Source organism: Gracilinanus agilis, chromosome 6 (genome assembly GCF_016433145.1).
Source record: "Gracilinanus agilis isolate LMUSP501 chromosome 6, AgileGrace, whole genome shotgun sequence".
Taxonomy (NCBI): domain Eukaryota; kingdom Metazoa; phylum Chordata; class Mammalia; order Didelphimorphia; family Didelphidae; genus Gracilinanus; species Gracilinanus agilis.
Genome location: NC_058135.1, coordinates 256,850,132 through 256,872,224, shown reverse-complemented (window position 1 = coordinate 256,872,224; position 22,093 = coordinate 256,850,132). Strand labels below are relative to the sequence as shown.

General features: G+C 37.9%; 1 protein-coding gene across 1 annotated transcript in view; it reads left to right on the top strand.

The window, feature by feature from the left end:
- Positions 1 to 7,556: 7,556 nt before the first annotated feature.
- Positions 7,557 to 22,093, top strand: part of CSTF3 (cleavage stimulation factor subunit 3) — a 79,557-nt gene continuing 65,020 nt past the window's right edge. The window contains exon 1 of the mRNA XM_044681564.1: positions 7,557 to 7,770. Within this exon, the coding sequence (XP_044537499.1) occupies positions 7,744 to 7,770 (27 nt within the window). The 5' untranslated portion in view covers positions 7,557 to 7,743. The remainder of the gene's footprint in view (positions 7,771 to 22,093) is intronic.

The following is a 22,093-nucleotide window of genomic DNA, read 5'->3' as shown; positions in this document are numbered from 1 at the left end:
ACTTTTCTTTAAGGGACCCAATAAGTTCAATTGATTTGAATCCCTAGAAGAAAAGAAGATATCGGTAAATATTAAAATTGTTATTATCAACAGGGTAACTAGAAGTTTACTTAGAGCGAACAGTGACAAACTGTATAGGATGAAATGTTAAGATATACACACACACATATGTATATGTGTATATGTATATATATATATGTATAAGTATATACGTATATATATGTATATGTATATGTATAAATACATACAAAACTAGAGAGGAAAAAAAAGGAGATTAAGTTAAGAAAAATGGGAAAACAGACAAAATGGAGTAAATTTATATTCCATAAAGAAGCGCATGGGACAAACAGGGGAGAAGATCAATACACTGGAAGGGTTAAAGAGGTAGGAGAGAGGAAATACTTAATACTTGTGTATTGAAATTAACTTAAAGAGGGAAGAACAATCAGATCCATTGGGGCAGAGAACTGATTTGTGCCCTATAGAGAAGTAGAAGGGTAACAAAAGGACTGGTAGGGAGGGAAGCAACACTAGGGAGGGATGGGGAGGTACCTTAAAAAGAAACTAAAGAAGAATAAGAGGGGAATAATAAGGGAGAGGGGAGAAAGGGAAGTACAATAAGGGAGTGGATTAGGGGAAATGATTAAAAACAAACACTGATATAGGAGGAAATAATGAAAGAAGAAAGGGCAGGACAAGGAGAGAGAATCAAAATGTCTGGGAATACACAGTTGATAATTATAACTCTGAATGTGAATGGGATGAACTCGCCCATAAAACAGAAGCAAATAGTAGAGTGGATGATAAACCAAAATCCTACCATATGTTGTCTACAAGAAATACACATGAGACAGACAGACATACATAGAGTAAAAATAAAAGGCTGGAGCAAAATCTATTGGGCATCAACTGAGAAAAAGGAGGCAGGAGTTGCAATCATGATTTCTGACAGAGCCAAAGTAAAAATAGACCTGGTTAAAAGAGATAGGGAAGGTAATTACATCTTAATAAAAGGCAGTATAAACAATAAAGAAATATCAGTCCTCAACATGTATGTACCAAACAGTATAGCATCCAGATTTCTAAAGGAGAAGCTAGTAGAGCTCAAGGACAAAATAGATAACAAAACTATACTAGTGGGTGACCTCAACCTTCCCCTATCAGATCTAGATAAATCATACCAAAAAATAAATAAGAAAGAGATAAGAGAGGTGAATGAAATCCTAGAAAAATTAGAGTTAATAGATATATGGAGAAAAATAAATAGGGACAAAAAGAAATATATCTTCTTTTCAGCAGCACATGAAACATTCACAAAGACTGACCATGTTCTAAGGCATAGAAACATGGCAAACAAATGCAAAAAAGCAGAAATAATAAATGCAACCTTATCAGATCATAATGCAATAAAAATAGTTATTAGCAAGGATACATGGGGAGGCAAACAACAAAAAAACTAATTGGAAATTAAATAACATGATTCTCCAAAATAAGTTAGTGAAAGAACAAATCATAGAAACAATTAATAATTTTATTGAAGACAATGACAATGATGAGACTTCTTACCAAAATCTATTGGATGCAGCCAAAGCAGTTCTAAGGTGGAATTTTATATCACTGAGTGCATATATTAACAAATTAGGGAAGGCAGAGGTTAATGAATTGGGCATGCAACTTAAAAAACTAGAAAACGAACAAATTAAAAATCCCCAGATGAAAACTAAATACTAAAAATTAAAAGAGAAATTAATAAAATGGAAAGTAAAAGAACTATTGAATTAATAAATAAGACTAGAGGCTGGTATTTTGAAAAAATAGATAAAATAAACAAAGTACTGATATATCTAATAAAAAAAAGGAAAGAAGAAAAACAAATTAACAGTATCAAAGATGAAAAGGGAGACCTCACCTGTAATGAAGAGGAAATTAAGGCAATCATTAAAAACTATTTTGCTCAATTATATGGCAATAAATATAGCAATCTAGGTAAGATGGATGAATAGTTACAAAAATAAAAATTGCTTAGATTAACAGCAGAAGAAATAGAATACTTAAATAATCCAATATCAGAAAAAAGAAATTGAACAAGCCATCAAAGAAGCCCCTAAGAAAAAATCACCAGGGCCTGATGAATTCACAAGTGAATCCTATCAAACCTTCAAAGAACAACCAATCCCAATACTATACAAATTATTTGACATAATAAGCAAGAGTCCTGCCAAATTCCTTTTATGACACAAATATGGTACTGATTCCAAAGCCAGGCAGACAAAAAACAGAGAAGGAAAACTACAGACCAATCTCCCTAATGCACATAGATGCAAAAATCTTAAATAGAATACTAGCAAAAAGACTCCAGGAAGTGATCATGAGGGTTATCCATCATGATCAGGTGGGATTTATAACAGGAATGTAAGGATGGTTCAACATTAGGAAAACAATTCACATAATTGACCATATCAACAAGCTAACAAACAAAAATCACATGATTATCTCAATAGATGCTGGAAAAGCCTTTGACAAAATACAACATCAATTCCTATTAAAAACACTAGAAAGTATAGGAATAGAAGAACCTTTCCTAAAAATAATAAACAGTATATATTTAAAACCATCAACAAGCTCATATGCAATGGGGATAAATTAGAAGCCTTCCCAAATAGATCAGAAGTGAAACAAGGATGCCCATCATCACCTCTATTATTTAACATTGTACTAGAAACACTAGCAGTAGCAATTAGAGAAGAAAAAGAAATTGAAGGTATTAAAATAGACAATGAAGAAGCTAAGCTATCATTCTTTGCAGATGATATGTTGGTCTACTTAAAAAATACTAGAGAATCACCTAAAAAGCTAGTAGAAATAATCAACAACTTTAGCAAAGTTGCAGGATACAAAATAAATGTACATAAATCAGCATTCCTATATATTTCCAACACATCACAACAGCAAGAGTTAGAAACAGAAACACCATTTAAAATCACCCTAGACAATATAAAATACTTAGGAATCTATCTACCAAAACAAACGCAGGAATTATACAAACACAACTACAAAACACTTTCCAAACAATTAAAACTAGATCTAAACAATTGGAAAAACATTGATTGCTCATGGGTAGGACGAGCTAACATAATAAAAATGACCATTCTACCCAAATTAATTTACTTATTTAGTGCCATACCTATCAAACTACCAAGAAACTTTTTTACTGGATTAGAAAAAACTATAACAAAGTTCATTTGGAAGAACAAAAGATCAAGAATGTCAAGGGAAATAATGGAAAAAACGTGAAGGAAGGTGGCCTAGGAATACCAGATATTAAACTATACTAGAAAGCAGTAGTCATCAAAACGATATGGTACTGGCTAAGAGACAGAAGGGAGGATCAGTGGAATAGACTTGGGGTAAGTGATGTTAAGTAATACAGTCTATGATAAACCCAAAGAACCCAATTTTGGGGACAAAAATCCACTATTTGACAAAAACTGCTGGGAAAATTGGAAAACAATATGGGAGAGATTAGGTTTAGATCAACATCTCACACCTTACACCAAAATAAATTCAGAATGGGCGAATGACTTGAATATAAAGAAGGAAACTGTAAGTAAATTATACTTGTCATATCTATGGGAAAGGAAAGATTTTAAAACCAAGCAAGAGTTAGAAAAAATTGCAAAATGTAAAATAAATAATTTTGATTATATTAAATTAAAAAGGTTTTGAAAAACAAAAACAATGCAACCACAATCAGAAGGGAAAGAACAAACTGGGAAAAAAATCTTTATAACAAAAAACTCTGACAAAGGTCTAATTCCTCAAATATACAAATAGACAAAGGTCTAATTACTCAAATATAAAATTGATTTTATACAAATCAAATGTACAAAAAATCAAGCCATTTCCCAATCAATAAATGGGCAAGGGACACAAATAGGCAATTTTCAGATAAAGAAATCAAAACTATCAATAAGCGCATGAGAAAGTATTCTAAATCTCTAATAATTAGAGAAATGCAAATCAAAACAACTCTGAGGTATCACCTCACACCTAGCAGATTGGCTAAAATGAAAGAAGGGGAGAGTAATGAATGTTGGAGGGGATGTGGCAAAATTGGGACATTAATGCATTGCTGGTGGAGTTGTGAACTGATCCAACCATTCTGGATGGCAATTTGGAACTATGCCCAAAGAGCACTAAAAGACTGCCTACCCTTTGATCCAGCCATACCATTGCTCGGTTTGTACCCCAAAGAGATCAAAGGGAAAAAGACTAGTACAAAAATATTTATAGCTGCGCTTTTTGTGGTGGCAAAAAACTGAAAAACGAGGAGATGCCCTTCAATTAGGGAATGGCTGAACAAATTGTGGTATATGCTGGTGATGGAATACTATTGTGCTCAAAGGAATAATAAACTGGAGGAATTCCATGTGAACTGGAACAAGTTCTAGGAAGTGATGCAGAGTGAAAGGAGCAGAGCCAGAAGAACATTGTACACAGAGACCAATACACTGTGATAAAATAGAATATAATGGATTTCTGTACTAGCAGCAATGCAATGACCCAGGACAATTCTGAGGGACTTATGGAAAAGAACACTACCCACATTCAGAGGAAGAACTACAGGAGAGGAAACACAGAAGAAAAACAACTGCTTGAACACATGGGTTGATGCGGACATGATTTGGGAGGTAAACTCTAAACAACCACCCTAGCACAACTATTAATAATATGGAAATAGGTCTTGATTGATGACACATGAAGAAACCAGTGGAAATGCATGTCAGCTGTTGGGGAGTAGGGGGGGGGAGTGAGAGTAAGAACATGAATCATGTAACCATAGAAAAATTTTTTTCTAAAAAAAAAAACACAATCAAAACATTGGGGGGGAAAAAAAAAAGAAAAGCTAGCTGTACCTGGGGAGAGTAAATAAAGTATTTTCTCTGAAGTATGGGGCTCCTGAAGAGGATACCAAGAGATAAAACTAGAAGTAAAACCCAGGCAATGTACAATACCTCACTGTAGGGACTGGGTTTTGGTTTTCTCTTTTACATTTAATAAATGCTTACTGAATTTATTGAACTAAAAAAGAGAGGAGAATGCTAGATTTTAGGGAAATGGGATGGAAAGTAGGGGCCTGGGGACAAAATATATTCTTTTGTGATTCATTCTGTCCTTCTACCTGACCTTTCTCCTTACCTGAGCAGAGACTCTTCCTTCCCCTAAGATAATGTAGTGTGTAGGCTGGGATGCATATTGCTCCTTAAAATAGCAGCGAGAGAAGCAGAATAATTTGTGCTTACATACTTCTTGAAGTCTAAACCCACATAATTTTAAACATCCCACATAGTTAATAACCTATAATTGGATAACAAAACTATCAGTAGCATTTGCCTACCCTTTCAGTCTTTGATTGGGTGTAATTAGATTCAATGACTACTGTCAGCTTTGACTGGGCTTTCTTCTTCCTTCCAAACAATTTAGCTAAGTATATTTGTATAAAAGTAAACTTCAAAGTTCCAGAAGCAGGGTAACTTTTTTATACAAAGGTCCATAGGATCTTTTTACATTTTCTTTTTCCCTCATAGGATCATTACCTTGTGCATTGATTTATCTGACCAGCCATCATTCTGTAACTCTCTTCCCTTTCACAAACTTCTCATCTCTGAATTACCAGATTCCTTATTTTCCTTGAAAGCTCAGGACAGGTGTCACATTCATATAATAGTAATAATCATACCTAGCATTTATAAATCACTTTTAAGTTTTGCAAAATGTTTTATAGATATCATCTCATGTTCTCCTTACAACAACCCGGGGAGGTCAGTAGTATTATTATTCCCATTTTATAGATGAGGAGATTAAATGATTTGCCCATGGTCACATGACTATGAAGGGTGAGAGATCAGATTTGATCTCAGGTCTTCCTGACTATCCAGATCTTTCTCAGATTCACCACTGAACTACTTCATCTAAGGCTTTTTTGAATCCTTTTCCCCACCCCAGGATTTTGTATCTTCTCTATTATCTTGCTTACATGTATATACTGTCTTCCCTTGTAGATAGTCCTTGAGAATAAGACTATTTCTTTTTTTTTTGTTTCTAGTGCCTATATATTCCAAGAGAAACGGAACCCTTAGAGTAGAAAGCTACTTAAAACTCTCCAGAAAGAGGAACTCAATTTTCCTGACTTTCAAGAGGCTTGAATATTCTTTCTTTCTTTACTAATTTTATTTTTACTGTTTTTTAAAACAATTTTACTTTTAGTAAAACCTTCCTGAAATCTTATTACTCCTAGGTCCTGTGGAGAGGTACAGATAGATAAAATATTTATTAAAAGTGTGTTATGAGGGCAGTGAGAAGGTTCAGTAGATAGCCAGGCCTAGAGATAGGAAATCACTTATGTGGCAAGTCACTTAACCCCCATTGCAGGTTTATAAGAGAGAGGGAGAAGGATGGGAGAGAGAGAGAGAGAGACAGAGGGAGGAAAGGAGGGAGGGAGAGGAAGACAGAAAGGGAAGGGGGGAGAGGGAGAGAGGAGAGAGAGAAAGAGACAGAGACAGGGAAAGAAGGAGAGGGAGAGAGAGACTGGGGGGGGGGGGATATTGGTCACAACCCTTTGGAGAAGAAAGGGCTCAATCATTCAGGTTAAATCCCTAGGTGAGAAGTTAAGTGATTTGATTACTATCATAGAGCTAATCAATAAATAGCACAGGCAGCAGTTCAATTTAGGTCTTCTGAGATCTCACCCAACTCCAATATTCTGTAATTCACCATTTAAATATAAGGGGGTGGGGCATTCTCCATCTGCAAAAAAAGTCTCAGATGCAGCATTTGGGGGACCGGGTGGTAAAAGCCATAGATGACTTTGAACTTGGGGGTGGGGGGTAGATGGCCATTGGTAACAAGGACCTAGTGGCAGCAGAAAGCAGTCGGGAGCCTGGAATTCACGTCTTAGGGTACCTTTGGGACCCTGGACAGGTACCTTTAATAGGGAATGTTGGACCGGTCTAGAGTCGATTGTTAGGGGTTCAGAAAGAGCCTTTACCAGTCAGGAAGCGACAAACGCCCTAAATCTGGATTCGATTTATGTCTGGACTTAAAAGTGACAGAGAACATATTCATAAAGATTAAATCTTAGGACGAGGCAAGGATACGGATTCATCGTTCTGAAACCCATTGTTTTTTGTTTTGTTTTGTTTTGAACAAACAAAGCGGGTTTCGGCGTCAGTTTCCTCCTCCGTAAAATGGGAGGGTTAGGCTGGCACTCCCTCGTTAAGTCTCTATGGTCTAGCAGGAGCTAGTCCTCCACCTCCAACGGAGCTGCCCCGCCTCTTGCTTCCGGTTTCCTCGCCGCCGGAAGGGCGGAGCGAGGTCGCCGAGCGCGGTGACGTCAGAGACGAACGAAGCGGACTCCACCTCGCTGCATCGCCCCCTCGTCAGGCGCTTGTGTTGTCTAGGCGCCGCGCGAGGGCGCTGAGGGCGTCACGGCAGCCCTCGGTGCCCCGGATGTTCTCCCTTCTGGCCCCTGACAGGGTCGGGGCGCCGCCATTTTGACTCCTCTCAGAGTGGGTGGTGGCGGCAGCGGCGGCGGGTGCTGGCGGACGGTCCGGAGCCGCCCGCCAGGGATAGGCACCTCGCCCGCCTTTTTTTTCGGAGGTGACTTCGAGTTTCCTTTTTCTTTTTTCTTTCCAGCCCCGTACTGCGGGCCAGCTCGTAAGCTTTCGCCAGACGCCCGGCGCGATGTCTGGCGACGGAGCCGCCGAGCAGGTGAGGAGGGGAGGCCGGTGGGGCCTCATGGCTACCGTCCCTCAGCCGGGGCCCGGCCGGGTCGGGAAGGAGCGGGACGGGGGTGGGGTTGGGATGGGATGGGAGGCGCTGCGGATGTGGCTAGGGGAACTCCAAGGCGAATAAAGATGAGGAGGGGGTCGCGCCCCGACCCCCTGCCGAGTCACGCGTGTGTCCGGAGGGGGCGGAACCTGGTTAGAGCGCGACTCCTAAAGCAGCTTCTCATTATCCGGGATCCCCCTTCGGGGACTCGTGGGAGCACGCAGTGAATCTCGTAGCCCGAGGTGGTAACGTAGCTGTCGGAGGTGTCGGAGGGGATCTATTCGGACAGGAACCTCCCCTGTTCCACCATCCCGTTCTACCCCTCCCCCTCCAGGACTTGTTGGCCCGAGCCTGGCGACATGACAGCATAAAGCCGGGTCAGCTGGGGGGCCGCAGTGGTGCTCGCGAGCCCCCGGCTCTTTAACAAGTTAAAGCGCTTCCGGCCCGCGGTTTTGAGCTTTCGAATGAAAACACGACGGAGCCGAGAGATGGTGGTCTGACAAGATCGCCCGAAAACTCGGCTTAGGCGTGCTTTAATTCGAAGGAAGAGGCAGGAAGCGGAATTCTCTTCCTGGTGTTAGTAAAATCGTTTTCTGGATTCAAAATGGAGTTTCAAAGATAGTTTGCCTGTAATGCTCTCTCTATCTTTTGGGAAGTTGAACACATTGTGTAGCAAGAATAGACAGTTTGGGAGTAGCCTAGGTAGCTCCGTGGATAGATTGAGAGCCTGGCCTAGAGACGGGAGGTCTAGCGTCCGAATATGGCGTCAGACACTTCCTAGCTGTGTGACCCTGGGCAAGTCACTTAACCCCCATTGCCTAGTCCTTACCGCTTTTCTGTGTTGGAACCAATACATAGTATTGATTCCAATATGGAATGTAAGAGTTTAAATTTAAAAAAAAAAAAAGGACCGGGCAAGCTAGGTGGCTTAGTAGATAGAGAGCCAAGCCTAGAGACGGGAGTTCCTGGGTCCTAATATGGCGGTAGAGGCAAATACTTTGTAGGTGTGTGACCCTGGGCAAGTCACTTAACCCTCGTTGCTTAGCCCTTACTGGTCTAATGTTTTGGAATTGATACACAGTATTGATTCTGAGATAGAAAGTAAGGGTTTAAAAGAAAGACTGCCTTTGTCTTATCCCAGAGACCCTTAAGTATACTTAAGTACTTAATTTTAAGAAATCTGGTTTCAGACCTGCTATATACTTGATTAAGTAGTACCCTATAAAACAATTTGAAACCAGATTTTTTTAAGTGTTGGTTTTTAAAATGAAAATTTAATGGAATTACCTTAAACGTTGTTTTATTTGCTCATTTTCAAGTTAATAGTGTACTAATGCCAAACCAATGCAACAATTTAGTGGTCCTTAATATTGTCATTTCAGCCTTTTATTTTAAGTGCTTAGTATGTGTCATTGCCCGGTCTAAGCAATGGCACCATAGATTGAATCTAGAGTCAGAACTGTGTTCAAATTCTGCATCCAATAAGATCCCACAACTGTCTGCTTATTTCTTCAAGTGTAAAGTGGAAGAAGTAATATCGCACCTGCCTCTTGAGTGTTGTTTTAAGGCGTAAATGAGATAAACATTAGCACAGTGTAGGGCACCCTTAATAAATACTGGTTCTCTTCCTTCTTTTCCTCTCTTCCTTTCTCTTTCCTCTTCCTATTTTACTTAGCTAGCCATATGTATGTATCCTTAGAGCCCATGAGATCCCGAAAGATTTCCACAGAAAATGACTCAGAAGGAAAGAAGGGAGTTTTAAAAGCCAGAAATGAAGTGAGCAGACATTCCAGACAGGGGTATACTATGTTTATTAGTTATAGTGGGGAGATGGAGTGCTCTGTAAAGACATAGTAAGTAGACTGGTTTAATTGGAGCAAAAAGTGGAATAATATATAGTAAGCTTGAAAAAATAGTCTGGATATAGATTCTGAATTGCTTTAAATATCAAGTTAAAGAATGTATATTTTATCCTAGAGGCAACATAGAACCAGTGAAGTTTCTTTAGTTGAATGATAGGATCAGATGTTTGCATTTAGGTAGATGGTTTTGTTAGCTGCATTAGAGAGGGAAGACTAGAGTCAGGGAGACTAATGCTTTTGCAATAGCCCAGGAAAGTTTAGTGGTGGTTTGTGTGTATACAGAAAGAAGGAAACCATTTCAAAATATATTATGAAGGTAGAATTGACAAAACTTGGCAGTTATTTGGATTGGGGGTTATGTTTGAGGGAGAGAGAAAATAACTGGGATTGCATACCTGAAATTCTGAAAGGTTGAGGTATTCTTAATGCAAATAGTCAAGTTTGGTGAAGGGGGAGTAGGTTTGAAGAGAAATATAGAAAATAAGCTTTTTGAGGAAAAGGCATCTAGCTCACAGGCAGTTTAGTTATGTAGGATTAGAACTCCTTTGGGAGTTGAGGAGATTACAACTTGGGCTCATATAAGACAGACAAATTTTTCTTATCAAAGAATATTTTAATTTCTTTGATGTTTAGGCAAGAACTCAGCTGGCCTGAAAAGATAGAGGGGGAGGGGGATAGTGTTATAGCAAACAACCTGAGCAAAGTCAAGGTGGTAAGAGCACAATTTATGATTTTCGCCGGCAAACTTTGATTGTCCTGTAGCATAGAATGTATGGAGAGGAAATGCATAAGAGGATAGACCAAAAAGGCATTGAAATCAAATCTGGCTTCAGACACTTCCCAGCTGTGTGACCTTGGGCAAGTCACTTGACCCCCATTGCCTACCCTTACCACTCTTCCACCAAGGAACTAATAATATACAGAAGTTAAGGGTTTAAAAATATTTAAAAAAAAAAAAAAGGGCATTGAAGATTTACAAGACCAAGTCTACCTATATAGGACATTCAGGTCTAGGGTATTAAAGAATTTAAAGGGACAAAAATTCTCTTGAGGAAAACTTAAGTACCTTGAGGTCAGGGTTTCTTCCATTTTATTTTTGTATTTTCGGTGCTTTGCATTTATTTATAAAATATTTGTTGAATTGATACCTATTAAAAGTGGAAAGAGTTCTTTAATAAAAGGCTATCAAAACATGGTAGGCAGATGGTATTGGGAAGAGAAGAGAGCAACTATGCAGAAGGTGTTTTGGAAATAGACTCAAGATTCAAGTCAAACAGGACTTGGATTAATGTAGTTTGCCCAATCTAATGGATTAAATGAGATATGAGTCAGATGTAGCTTTAGTTATTAGTAAAGTCAGAAAAGAAAGGATGAACTTAGTTTTGGGAATTTTGAGTTTGGTGTGCACGTGTAATATTCTAGTATGTTATAATATACATAAAGTCATCAGGACTAGAGATTTTGGTTAGGGAACCCTGAAGCTGGGGTAGTGAATGAATCTTGCTAGAGTAGTTAGTAGAAGTGTGTAAAAGAAAGAATACTTTGCCTAAGGTGACATGAATTTATGGAAAGTGTATGGATTATTTAAAAAATGGACAAGAAAACAAAATTGATCTTGAAAAGTGTCAGATGTGGCACCGAGATGTTACATAAAAAATGAGGCACAAAGTGTAATCTTACTCTATGTGTTGTGAAAGACTCAATTATATGTCTTACTGTATAGAGTAAATATTTTTCTTTTACATTTTTTTTTTCAGTAACTTAGGTTAAGGCAGAAGAGGTGAAATGGCATAAACTTTCTTATGGCCTATATTAATTATTTGAAACTAGTAGTAGTATTGCAAATGGTAGTTTCAAGGACCTGAGACCATTACAACTACTGTGGGGTGTACTTTTTGTGCATTTCTAATCCTTTTTTGTTTAAGTATATTCAAATAAGGACATTTTGTTCAGTAAATTTTCAGCCCTGTCCCCACTCTTGATGACTCTATTTAGGTTTTGTTTTGGTTTTTTCCCCAGAGATAGTGGAGTAGTTTGTCATTTCCTTCTCCAGCTCATTTTACAGATGAGAAAACTGAGGCAAACGGTTATGTGACTGGTCTAAGGTCACCCAAACAGTAGGCATCTGAGACTATTTGAATTCAGATTTTCCTGGCTCTAGGCCTAATGCTTTCTACTGTGCCACCTAGCTGCCCTTTAATTTTCTGTGCTACATAAAATAGCACTTATGTGAAGTTGGCTTGATGTAGTGATTTTTATGGAACATCAAAGTTCATTTAATGCTATATGTTGGTTGTGCTGGAGACAAATTTACATATTGGAAGTGTCCGTCTTTTTGAGGAATTAGAGCTAAATTCTTTATTTCAGGGTGGAATATTGCATTTGAACTAAATTTAGCAGTTTGCAAAAGATTGACTCCCAAGATAGGTTTCCCTGAGCTAGTAGTATTTTCCATTTTTTTTTCTTTCAGAAAGTTTGCTATTTTTAATTATCCCATAGAGAAAAGAATGCTTAAAAACACTATTAAGAAATTTTTTTAAGTTCCTTATCTTAGAGAACTGCTTGATATTATCAAATCATTAAGCTGTATTGAGGACCACTAGGCACTTAGAAATTTAAAAAAAAAAAAAAAGTCCTCAAGCTTCAGTTGTGTAAGTAATACAAAATGTAGGCATAATAAATACGAAGCAGTTTTGAAGGGAAGTATTGATAGAGAAGTGGGAATTGAGAAAGACTCTTGAAACCATTTTCAATGAAACTAAATGTTCTATGAAACAGAACTGATCCAAGTGAGTAGGCACTAAGAAATTGTGCATCTGGTGGCCTTGGCGGGTCGGCTTTGGGAAGGTACCGACAGGGGAAGAAAAAGCACAAATAAATTACTAATGTTTCTCAAGGACTAGAGGCCAAAAAATCAATGTTTGATTTTATTATTAGTGAAAAATCAAGGCATGCAAAGTTATTCTAGAGAAGGAAGTTTAAAGAGCTATCTGTATCTATTTTATATTGCAGTGTTAACGAGTTGAGAAAAAGATTCTAATCACCTATTCATTAGCATTCAAAAGAAATTTCAACAATTACCAAAGTTTTTCATCTGACTATGGGGGGGGTGGCAAACATAGGATTTATATGTATGGTAGAAGGACATGTTTTCTTCATGTTCCCCATAGGATCATAGATTTAGAATTTGAGACTTTGAGAGATTTTTCCATTCCTTAAAAACCAGTCTCTGCTCTCAAGGAGTTCACAATCTAACGAGGTGTACAAACAAGTTCTATATTGGAAAAATTGGAAATAACCAACAGTGAGAAGGCACTGGTAGGATTTCAGTTCACTGAATATTGAAGTGCCTTCTGTGTTAGGCAGTCAGGATGTAAAGGCAAAATAATTGCAATAATAATCCCTAGCCTCAAGGAGCACTTGGATTGAAGACAAAAGAGCCTGGAGCTGGGGTGATAAACTAAGATTATTGTAATAATATGGGCCAAATCCTCTAGTTGAGGTGAAATGGTATGCTTATAGAGCTTGAAGCTGAGAAAGAGCTGGGACAATTACACCAATGTCCCAGAAAGGCCATTGGATGAGTTGGCAGAAATAAGTGGACAAATAACCATAAAAGGAGAATGTTTCCTCTGAAAGTGAAGGTAGACTTTTTGAGGGGGAATGGAAGGAAGTTCAAATTAATGGAATTTTCTATCTTACTAAAGTAAGAGATGAGATCCTTCACCATTATCTGGGTAAAACAAGTTGGTATTTGAGAAATGTAGAATTCCCATCACTCTGGGGAATGATGGGAATTAGCTATGATGTGAACATAATTGATTATTCTTTTCCCTTTTAATTATTTTGATGTGATAATTTTAAAGTATCTGGGAATTCTTTAAGGAAAGCTTTAAAAAGTGAATTGGAGGCAGCCAGGGGTTCTCAAACTTTTTCATGTCATGCTGTTGGTAGTCTGGTGAAACATGTAGAACTCTTCTCAGAATGATGATGCATAAAATACATATGATTATAAAGGAAATAAAAATGTAATTGTTTCTCCATGATATGATAATAGCTAGCATTTATATAGCACTAAGGCAGCTAGGTGCCTGGCTCAGTGGATAGGAGTATCTGAATTAGTAAGACTCCATCTTCATGAGTTCAAATCTGGCCTCACATTCTTACTCGTTGTATGACCTTGGGCAAGTTGCTTAACTATTTCTTCAACAGTAAAATGAGCTAGAGAAGGTCTCTTTGCCAAGAAAATTCCAAATGGGGTCATGAAGAGGGGGACATAACTGAACAACAACATATAGTGCTTTAAGGGTGTGCAAAGTACTTTATTTACATATGCTTCCCATTCAAAATCAAAGGCCCTCTGAAATCTATTCTTATGAATTCCAGGTACAGAATTCCCGATTTAAACTCAGGAGTTTCTTCTAGTGAGCACATTTTAACAATCTTGAATACAAATCTGAAAGGTTAATATATGTTGGTTTGGTATTTTCAAAAGGTATTTTGTGACTACTTCTAGCTAATGGGGTTAGGGAGTGGAGCAGAGATTTCATTGTTACAGGAATTAAGGAAACTCCCTCTGCCTATGCTGGGCAGCACCTTCTCTATAACTTAATCTTGGCAAGTTGCCTAGAAGTTGAGATTTCCTCACTGTCTGCACAGCCTGTCAGAGGTGGGATTTGAATCGGTCTTCCTGCTCAGAATGCAGCTCTCTATCCTTTAGGCTAGGGGCTCTTGTCCTTTTTTGTGTTATGAACCCCTTTGACAATCTGGTGAAACTTATGGACCCTTTCTTAGAGTATCTTTAAAAAGACAAAATACAAAGGAAACCAATATAGAAATCGTTATTAGAGTATTAAAAACACTAATGTTCACAGACCTCAAGTAAAGAATCCCTGCTTTAGTCTCTGCTTCCTCCCTTAGCAGGAATAGTTGTAAATTCATATTCCCAGAGAAGGCGTTTTCCTTGGGAGTTTTTAGATACTTTTTACATTTACAAAGTTTTAAGATAGATGAACAAATTATCAGGGTTAAAATATTGGAATGATTATTTGTACAAATAAATAGCTGAGCATCCATTTTGACTTGGAGAACTAGAACACAGAGGTGTCTCCTAAAGTTAAGGCTTTGAGCTGTCCACTTATCAAGGGGGTTTTTTAATCTTTGTACAGCTTGGAAGTTAGTTCTTTTCTATAAAATAAGACATTTTTTCATTACTGTAATCTAGGTTTTTTTTGTTTTTAGCTTAATAAACATCTTGCTAGAACTAATTCCATTATTTCCACACAGCAGTTTTAAACCACTATTTAAGAGCACAACTATTAGTTGGCATTGGTTAGAGCCATACGCACCACCAAGTGTTTTATTTTGTGGGCATCTCAGTTGATTCTGTAACTTAAAGCAAATTGAGTTAGTAAAGAGGCATGTAGGACTAACTTAACAAGTTAGCAAGAGCTAACTTAAAGTAGGTTACATTTGATTTTAAAAATATTTCTTGAGAAGTGCCATTGTCTTGCTTAAGCGTGGCAAGAAAGTATTTTTAGATCTGGTTTCACCACAGATGTTCCCTAGTTTAAGGAAACTTGATATATGAAAATCAATATTTATAGAATGACTAACTTAGGAGACCATTTGTACTTCAGAATGACTCATTATCTTATGTGTTTCAGTTTCAACTGTGAAGTGGCAATATTTGCTCATGTTATAGAGCTGTCCTAAAGCATTAAAGTTTCTTCTTAGAAAAGCACTCCACTCTCTCCAAACATCCATCCACATCACTCAGACCACAACTGCTCTACCTGACTTGGACGACTACTAAGTCTCCTGATTGATCTCCTTCCATCTAGTCTTTTCTTCTGTAATCCATTCTCTATGCAGCTGCCAAAATAATTATCCTGACATTGTAACACTTCTGTTCCACTTAACTCTAATTCCTCCTATAAAAATAGGATAAAATACAAACTCCTGCTTAGCTTTGAGAGTCCTTTCCAATTATAGGTATAGCCTATCCTCCTTGAATTTTGCATGATGCTTTCCTCTGCTATGTTCCTGCCAAATTGGCCTGCTTCCTGTTTTCTGTGCAGAAACTTTTGTCTCTCCCATCTTAGTGCCTTTGCATAGACATTCTCCCATGACTAGAATGCAACTAAATTCAGTATCCTTATGTTAAGTGCCTGATATGTGCCAAGAACTATTCTGTGCTCAGGGTATATTGAGACAAAAAAATTTTTTTCTGCCCTTGAGAAACTTAGGTTATATTAGGAAGCATTCTTGCCTTACTTCTGCCTATTTATGCTTACTTCCTTCAAAGATGTAGGGCTTTTCTAATTCTCTTCCCAGCAGCTGGGTGACTCAGTGGATTGAGCACTGGGCTTGGATTCAGGAAGATCTCAGTTTATCTAACCTCATATACTTAAGTAGCTGGGTGACATTTGAGCAAATAATTTATCCTATGTTTTTCTCAATTTCTTCAACTGTAAGTTGAGTATAATAACTTCCAACCTCAACTGGGTTTTGTGAAGATCAAAATTAAGAGTTTGTAAAGTGCGTTTTGTAATGCCTGGCACGTAGTAGGTGATAGAAGTCCTTATTCCTCTCTTCTCTCCTAGCATTGGGTGGTTGGATGTGTGTGTCTGTTTTCTCCTATAGAATGTAAGCTACTTAAGGAAGGGAAGTTTGTTTCTTGTCTAGATCCTCCAAGCCTGACTCTTCACATAGTAAAAGATGATTAACAATTGTTATGCATATTGACTGATTCTTCATTACAAATGATTGCCTGATTTATCTGTTCTATAACTGAAATAAGATATTCACAGAATATAGCATGCCCTACTTGAAAACTTTCAACATTTACATACATTTGGATAAAGAAATTAATCAATAAACATTCCAGGCACTGTGATGCAAAAAGAGGCAAAAGAACTGTTTGTTAGACGCTCACAATCTAATGGAGGAGACATGTATATATCGCCACATATATGTATTGTTATATATTATTTTATATATATATGTATATATATATATGAATGAATGATAAAGAGAGGGAAAGCAATAGACTCAATAGAGATTCAAAGGAAGCCAGTAGGCACAGAGGAGGAGGGAGAACATTTAAGGTATGAGGAACAGCCAGAGAAAATACCCAGAGATGTGAGAGATTGAGATGATGAAGTGTCTGGTTCTTGGTATAGCTGGGGGGCCAGTGTTACTGGATTAAAGAGTATGTGCTAAGGAGTTACGGTATAAGTCAGTGATGGGCAACCTTTTGAGTTTGGTGTGTCGGAATTTGCCAAAAAACCAAACATAACTCAGGTAGTCTGTCACTTCGAGGGGAAAAAAACATAATTTTGCAATATTTATAGTTTAAATAACAAAAATATATAATTGTAATATATAACTGTATTAATAAAACAAAATAGGTAAATTAATATAGGTAGAATTGTTATAGTGCACAAGAGTGTCTACACTACACACCAGCAAATGTTTTATCCTCCACATGCAGCTCCATACTTCTGTATGTGGCCATATGTCATCAAAAATGGCTATATGTTTCAGTGCTGACACGCATATCATAGGTTTGCCATAAGAAGTCTAGAAAGGTAGGAATGGACTAGGACTAAGTTATAAAGGTCTTTGAACATCAAACAGAATTTTGTATTTGAGGCAGTAGGGAGTCACTGGAATTTTTTTTTATTTTTTTTTTTAAACATTTATTAATATTCATTTTTAACATGGTTACATGATTCATGCTCCTCCTTTCCCCTTCACCCCCCGCACTCCCCCCACCCATGGCTGATGCACATTTCCACTAGTTTTGTCATGTGTCCTTGATCAAGAGCAGTTTCCAGATTGTTGGTAGTTGCATTGGTGTGGTAGTTTCGAGTCCACACCCTCAATCATATCCACCCCGACCCATGCGTTCAAGCAGTTGTTTTTCTTATGTTTCCTCTCCTGCAGTCCTTCCTCTGAATGTGGGCAGCATCTTTACCATAAATCCTTCAGAATTGTCCTGGGTCACTGTATTGCTGCTGGTACAGAGGTCTATTACATTCAATTTTACCATAGTGTATCAGTCTCTGTGTACAATGTTCTTCTGGCTCTGCTCCTTTCGCTCTGCATCTGTTCCCGGAGGTCTCTCCAGTTCGCCTGGAACTCTGGATTTTTTTTTTTAATAGAGCCATGATGTGGTTGGATTTTTGAGTTAGGAAAATCACTTTGCAGGCTATTGCAGTCATATAGGTGTGAGGCAATGAGGGTCGGTCTGTACCAGGGTGGTGGCAGTGTCAGAGGAGACAACAGTTTTTTTGTTCGAGGTGTTGCACAGTCTTTGGCAACAGAAGAAGGGCGAGAGTGATGAGTTGAAGATAACACTTAAATTTCAAGCCTGAAGGACTGGGAGAATATGTGCACTTTTTACAATAATGAGTGAGGGTGGAGCAGGCAGACTTTGGATGAAAGATGAGTTCAGTTTTGGCTATGTTGAGTTAAGATGTTTACTGGGGGCAGCGGTAGCTCAGTGGATTGAGAGCCAGACCTAGAGACGGGAGGTTGTAGGTTCAAATCCGGCCTCAGACACTTCCCAGCTGTGTGACCCTGGGCAAGTCACTTGAACCCCATTGCCCACCCTTACCACTCTTCCACCTAGGAGCCAATACACAGAAGTTAAGGGTTTAAAAAAAAAAAAAGGTGTTTACTGGCCATCCGTTTGAAATATGTGTTGGAAATTTGAAGTTGAAGATCAGAAAAGTTGAGGCAGCATAGGTAGAAAGTCACTAGCATCGACATAGTAATCTCAAATCCATGGGAGACAGTGAAATCACCAAGTGAAAAAAGTAGTATGGAGGGAGAATAGTGCCTAGGATGGAGCTCTTGGGTCCCTAAAGTTCAAGACCGTAATCTGGAGGACAGTGGAGGATCCAGCAAAGGAAAACTGAGAAGGAGCAGTCAGATAGGAGAACCAGGAGATAGTGGTGTCTTAAAAATCTAATAAGAATCAAGGAGTGATCATCAATGTCAAAGGCTGCTGAGAGGCCAAGAAGAGAGAGAACTGAGAAAAGGCCATTTCATTTGGCTATTAAAAGATAATTGGAGGGGGCAGCTGGGTAGCTCAGTGGATTGAGAGCCAGGCCTAGAGACCGGAGGTCCTAGGTTCAAATCAGGCCTCATATACTTCCTAGCTGTTTGACCCTGGACTTGACCCCTGTTGCCCACCCATACCACTCTTCTACCTAGGAGCCAATACACAGAAGTTAAGGGTTTGGGGGGGGGGGGAGATAATTGGTAAATTTGGAGAGAGCAGTTTTTGTATGTAGCATAGAACTGGAAGATGCTAGCACGGAAGGGATTAAGAAAAGAATGAGAAGAGTAAGTGGAGGAACAATTTTTTTCAGGCTTAGCCACAAAGGACAGGATGAGTTAGCAGGGATGGAAGGGTCAAGTAAGGGTGGGGGTTTTTTCTTTCCCAGGTTGGGACATAGGGAATATCCTAGTAACTGGGAGAGATCGAAAATAGATGATGATTGGGGAATGACGGGGGGGGGGTGGGGGGGGTGTCATGATCTGTTGGAGGAGACAGGAAAGAATAGTATGACTTCAAGGCTGCCTTAACTTGTTTGGGAGGACGGTGAAGGAGAAGAAAGTGGCAAAAAGCATCTTGATGAAATGGGGAGAAGAGGAAGCTCAGGGTGAATGGACAACTGTTTTTAAAACTTGTTTCAGATATTTATTAACTGCGTGACAAAAGTTAAATCGCTTAACTTTTCTGACCTTTAGTTTTATCATCTGTAAAATGAAGATCATAATGACACCTACCTGTAGGTTGTAAGGCTCGAATGAGATAATGCATGTAAAACATTTCGAACTTTCCCTGTAAGTTAAATTATTTCTCTACTTGCTGTCTGAGGGAAAGACAAAGATAAATGACAGCCCCTGCTCTGAAGGAAAATTAGGTTATATTTTAAATGTTTCTCAGATGAAGTTGATTTCTCCTACCAGAGATGTTAACTGATTCTTCCCAGGAGTGCCCCTCCTTAAATTTATTTGTACTTATTTATTGTATATAGTATTCTCCCATAGAAGGTAAGTTCCTTTAAGGGCAGAGGCTTTTTTGGGAAATGAAATCTTAATTTATCTTGAGGGCCTATAACAGTACCTGACACACAGCAAACACTTAATAAATGCTCATTGATTGAAACAAATGAAAAAGCTTTTGTCCCTTGCACAATAGTAATTGGGAGAACCTCAGTTTAGGTTTTTCCTCTGCCATTAGCCAGTATACTTCCTCCCACCTATCTACCTAAGGTTACCTGTTTAAAAAACAACAACAACAACAACAAAAACAAAAACGAGTGTTTGAGTAGATAGGAGTATTCACAGGATCATAGGATCTGTGAATTTGGATGGGGGGGGGGGAATTGCCTCTTTATTTCAGTATATTTGGTTTTCTTTGCAATCCTCTGTACTTTATTCAAAAACACTTTTTCTGAGGAGGGTCAATAGGATTCACCAGACACCCAAAGGGAATCCAATTGTACAAAAACATAACTTCTGGATTATAGATCAAGGCTCCCTTCTAACTAATAATCTCCCCTTGTAATGAGAGAGTTGAAAAAGTATTTCTTTGTGCAGTGAGGTCTTAGTTTGGTGTCTCCTAATGCTGATAACTTCCCATCTTTTTGGGAAGTTATTATGTGCTTATTGTTTCTCTTTATTTTACACCTCTTTCCTTTAGTTAATTGAAACCTTTAAAGTAGCTTAAAGCCTCCTCCCCATTCCAGTTAACCAAGATTCTATGCAATAGAATAATTTTCTTTTCCTTCAAGGAGAGATCCTTTGAAACACACTTCAGTGTATCAGAAAGAAAGAAAAAAGAAATCCCATTCCTGCTTTTCTTCTGTCTCCCCACCCTTTAACTACAATTAACTCTTCATGCTCTTCCACTACTCTCCTTTCTCTTCCTCTTGTCTATACACTGAAATCTTGGTAATACCCAGTACAGCCCAGTGGTTTTATCCAGCATGATGCATAGGTGCTTACTAAATGCTTATTGGATTGGACAGGAGCTATAATTGGATAGCAGACATAAGATTTGTAAGTTAGAAAGAGAAGGGTCCTAGGGTGGATTTTCAAGGGTACTTATTAAATTATCTCTAAGGTACTTCCTATGTCTAAGTTTCTTGAATTCTGTAAGATTTTCTCTCCAGGGCCCTCTTTCCTATAGGTGAAAATGCTGATGTTGCAGCTAGCAATATTTCTTGTTTTAAAGCATGCATATTTTGAGAATAAAGTTAGAAGTTGTGAACTTAATTATTTTCAAGACATTTTCTTTTTATAGAGCTCTAGTTGTTGTGTGCCCCTCCTCCCCCAATAAGCCTACATTTATTATTTTGAAGGCTAGAAAAATTTTAGGTTGGTTTAGATTGAGAATATCTAATCCCTATAGGGCATTATAATTTTTTAAGGCCTTTGTACATGTTTTCAAATATTATGCAGCTGTTTCAAACCAGGCTGATGAGATACTGAAATAGCTTTTGTACACTAATAAAAATAACATTAGTTCTAGATTCTGTTAACAGTGAAAAGTCCTATCTAAAATCTTTTTAGCAAAGATTTTGGTAATCATGTGGAAGAAAAAGTTCTGAACAAAACCCCAAAGGGATTTTTAAAAAGTCAATTATTAAGTATTATGTGCTTTAGGGAGGCAAATTTAGTCAGTTGAACAAGCATTTTTAGTAGGTAACTATATGTTAGGCACTGGGGATGCAAAAGCCACAATGAATAGCTACTGCCTTCAAGAAGCATAAGCCATTTTCTATCACAGTTTATAGTATTCCACATAATATAAAAGTTAGGTAGTTCAGATGAAAATTCCTGAACATCAAACAGAACTGTAGTCATTTAATTTTTGTAGCACCCTACAGAATTGTTTTCCTAAAACCATTTCTAACCCTTTTAACCTTCTTTCATGTTGAGAAAATCAATTTTTTCCTACTTTTGGTCTAAGACTTAGAAAAAGAGGTTACTACTTTTAAGTAGATTAGTCAAACAACCTTTCCTTTGTCTAGTGACCACCTGGATTCTTTCTTCTGGGAAAGTATATAAGAGTTCCTGAAGTTTTTCTTTCTAGAAATAGATTAGACCTTTGAAAAGGATATTAAAAGGATTTCAAAATAGGACTGTGATTAAGTACTGACAGGATTTTCTCTTCTAGTGGAATGGAAGCAAGGATTTTAGACAAAGACATTGAGGAAAATATAATTTCTTAATATCTCAAAGAGAATACGCATAGTTTGCTTTCATACTTGGATATCAGGAACTTTTTCATATTAAATTGTAAGGATACCTTTGACCTTTTTGTCAGATTTATTTTGGAGGCGATGCTGAAGATTTTTTAAAGGAAGCTTTAAGGA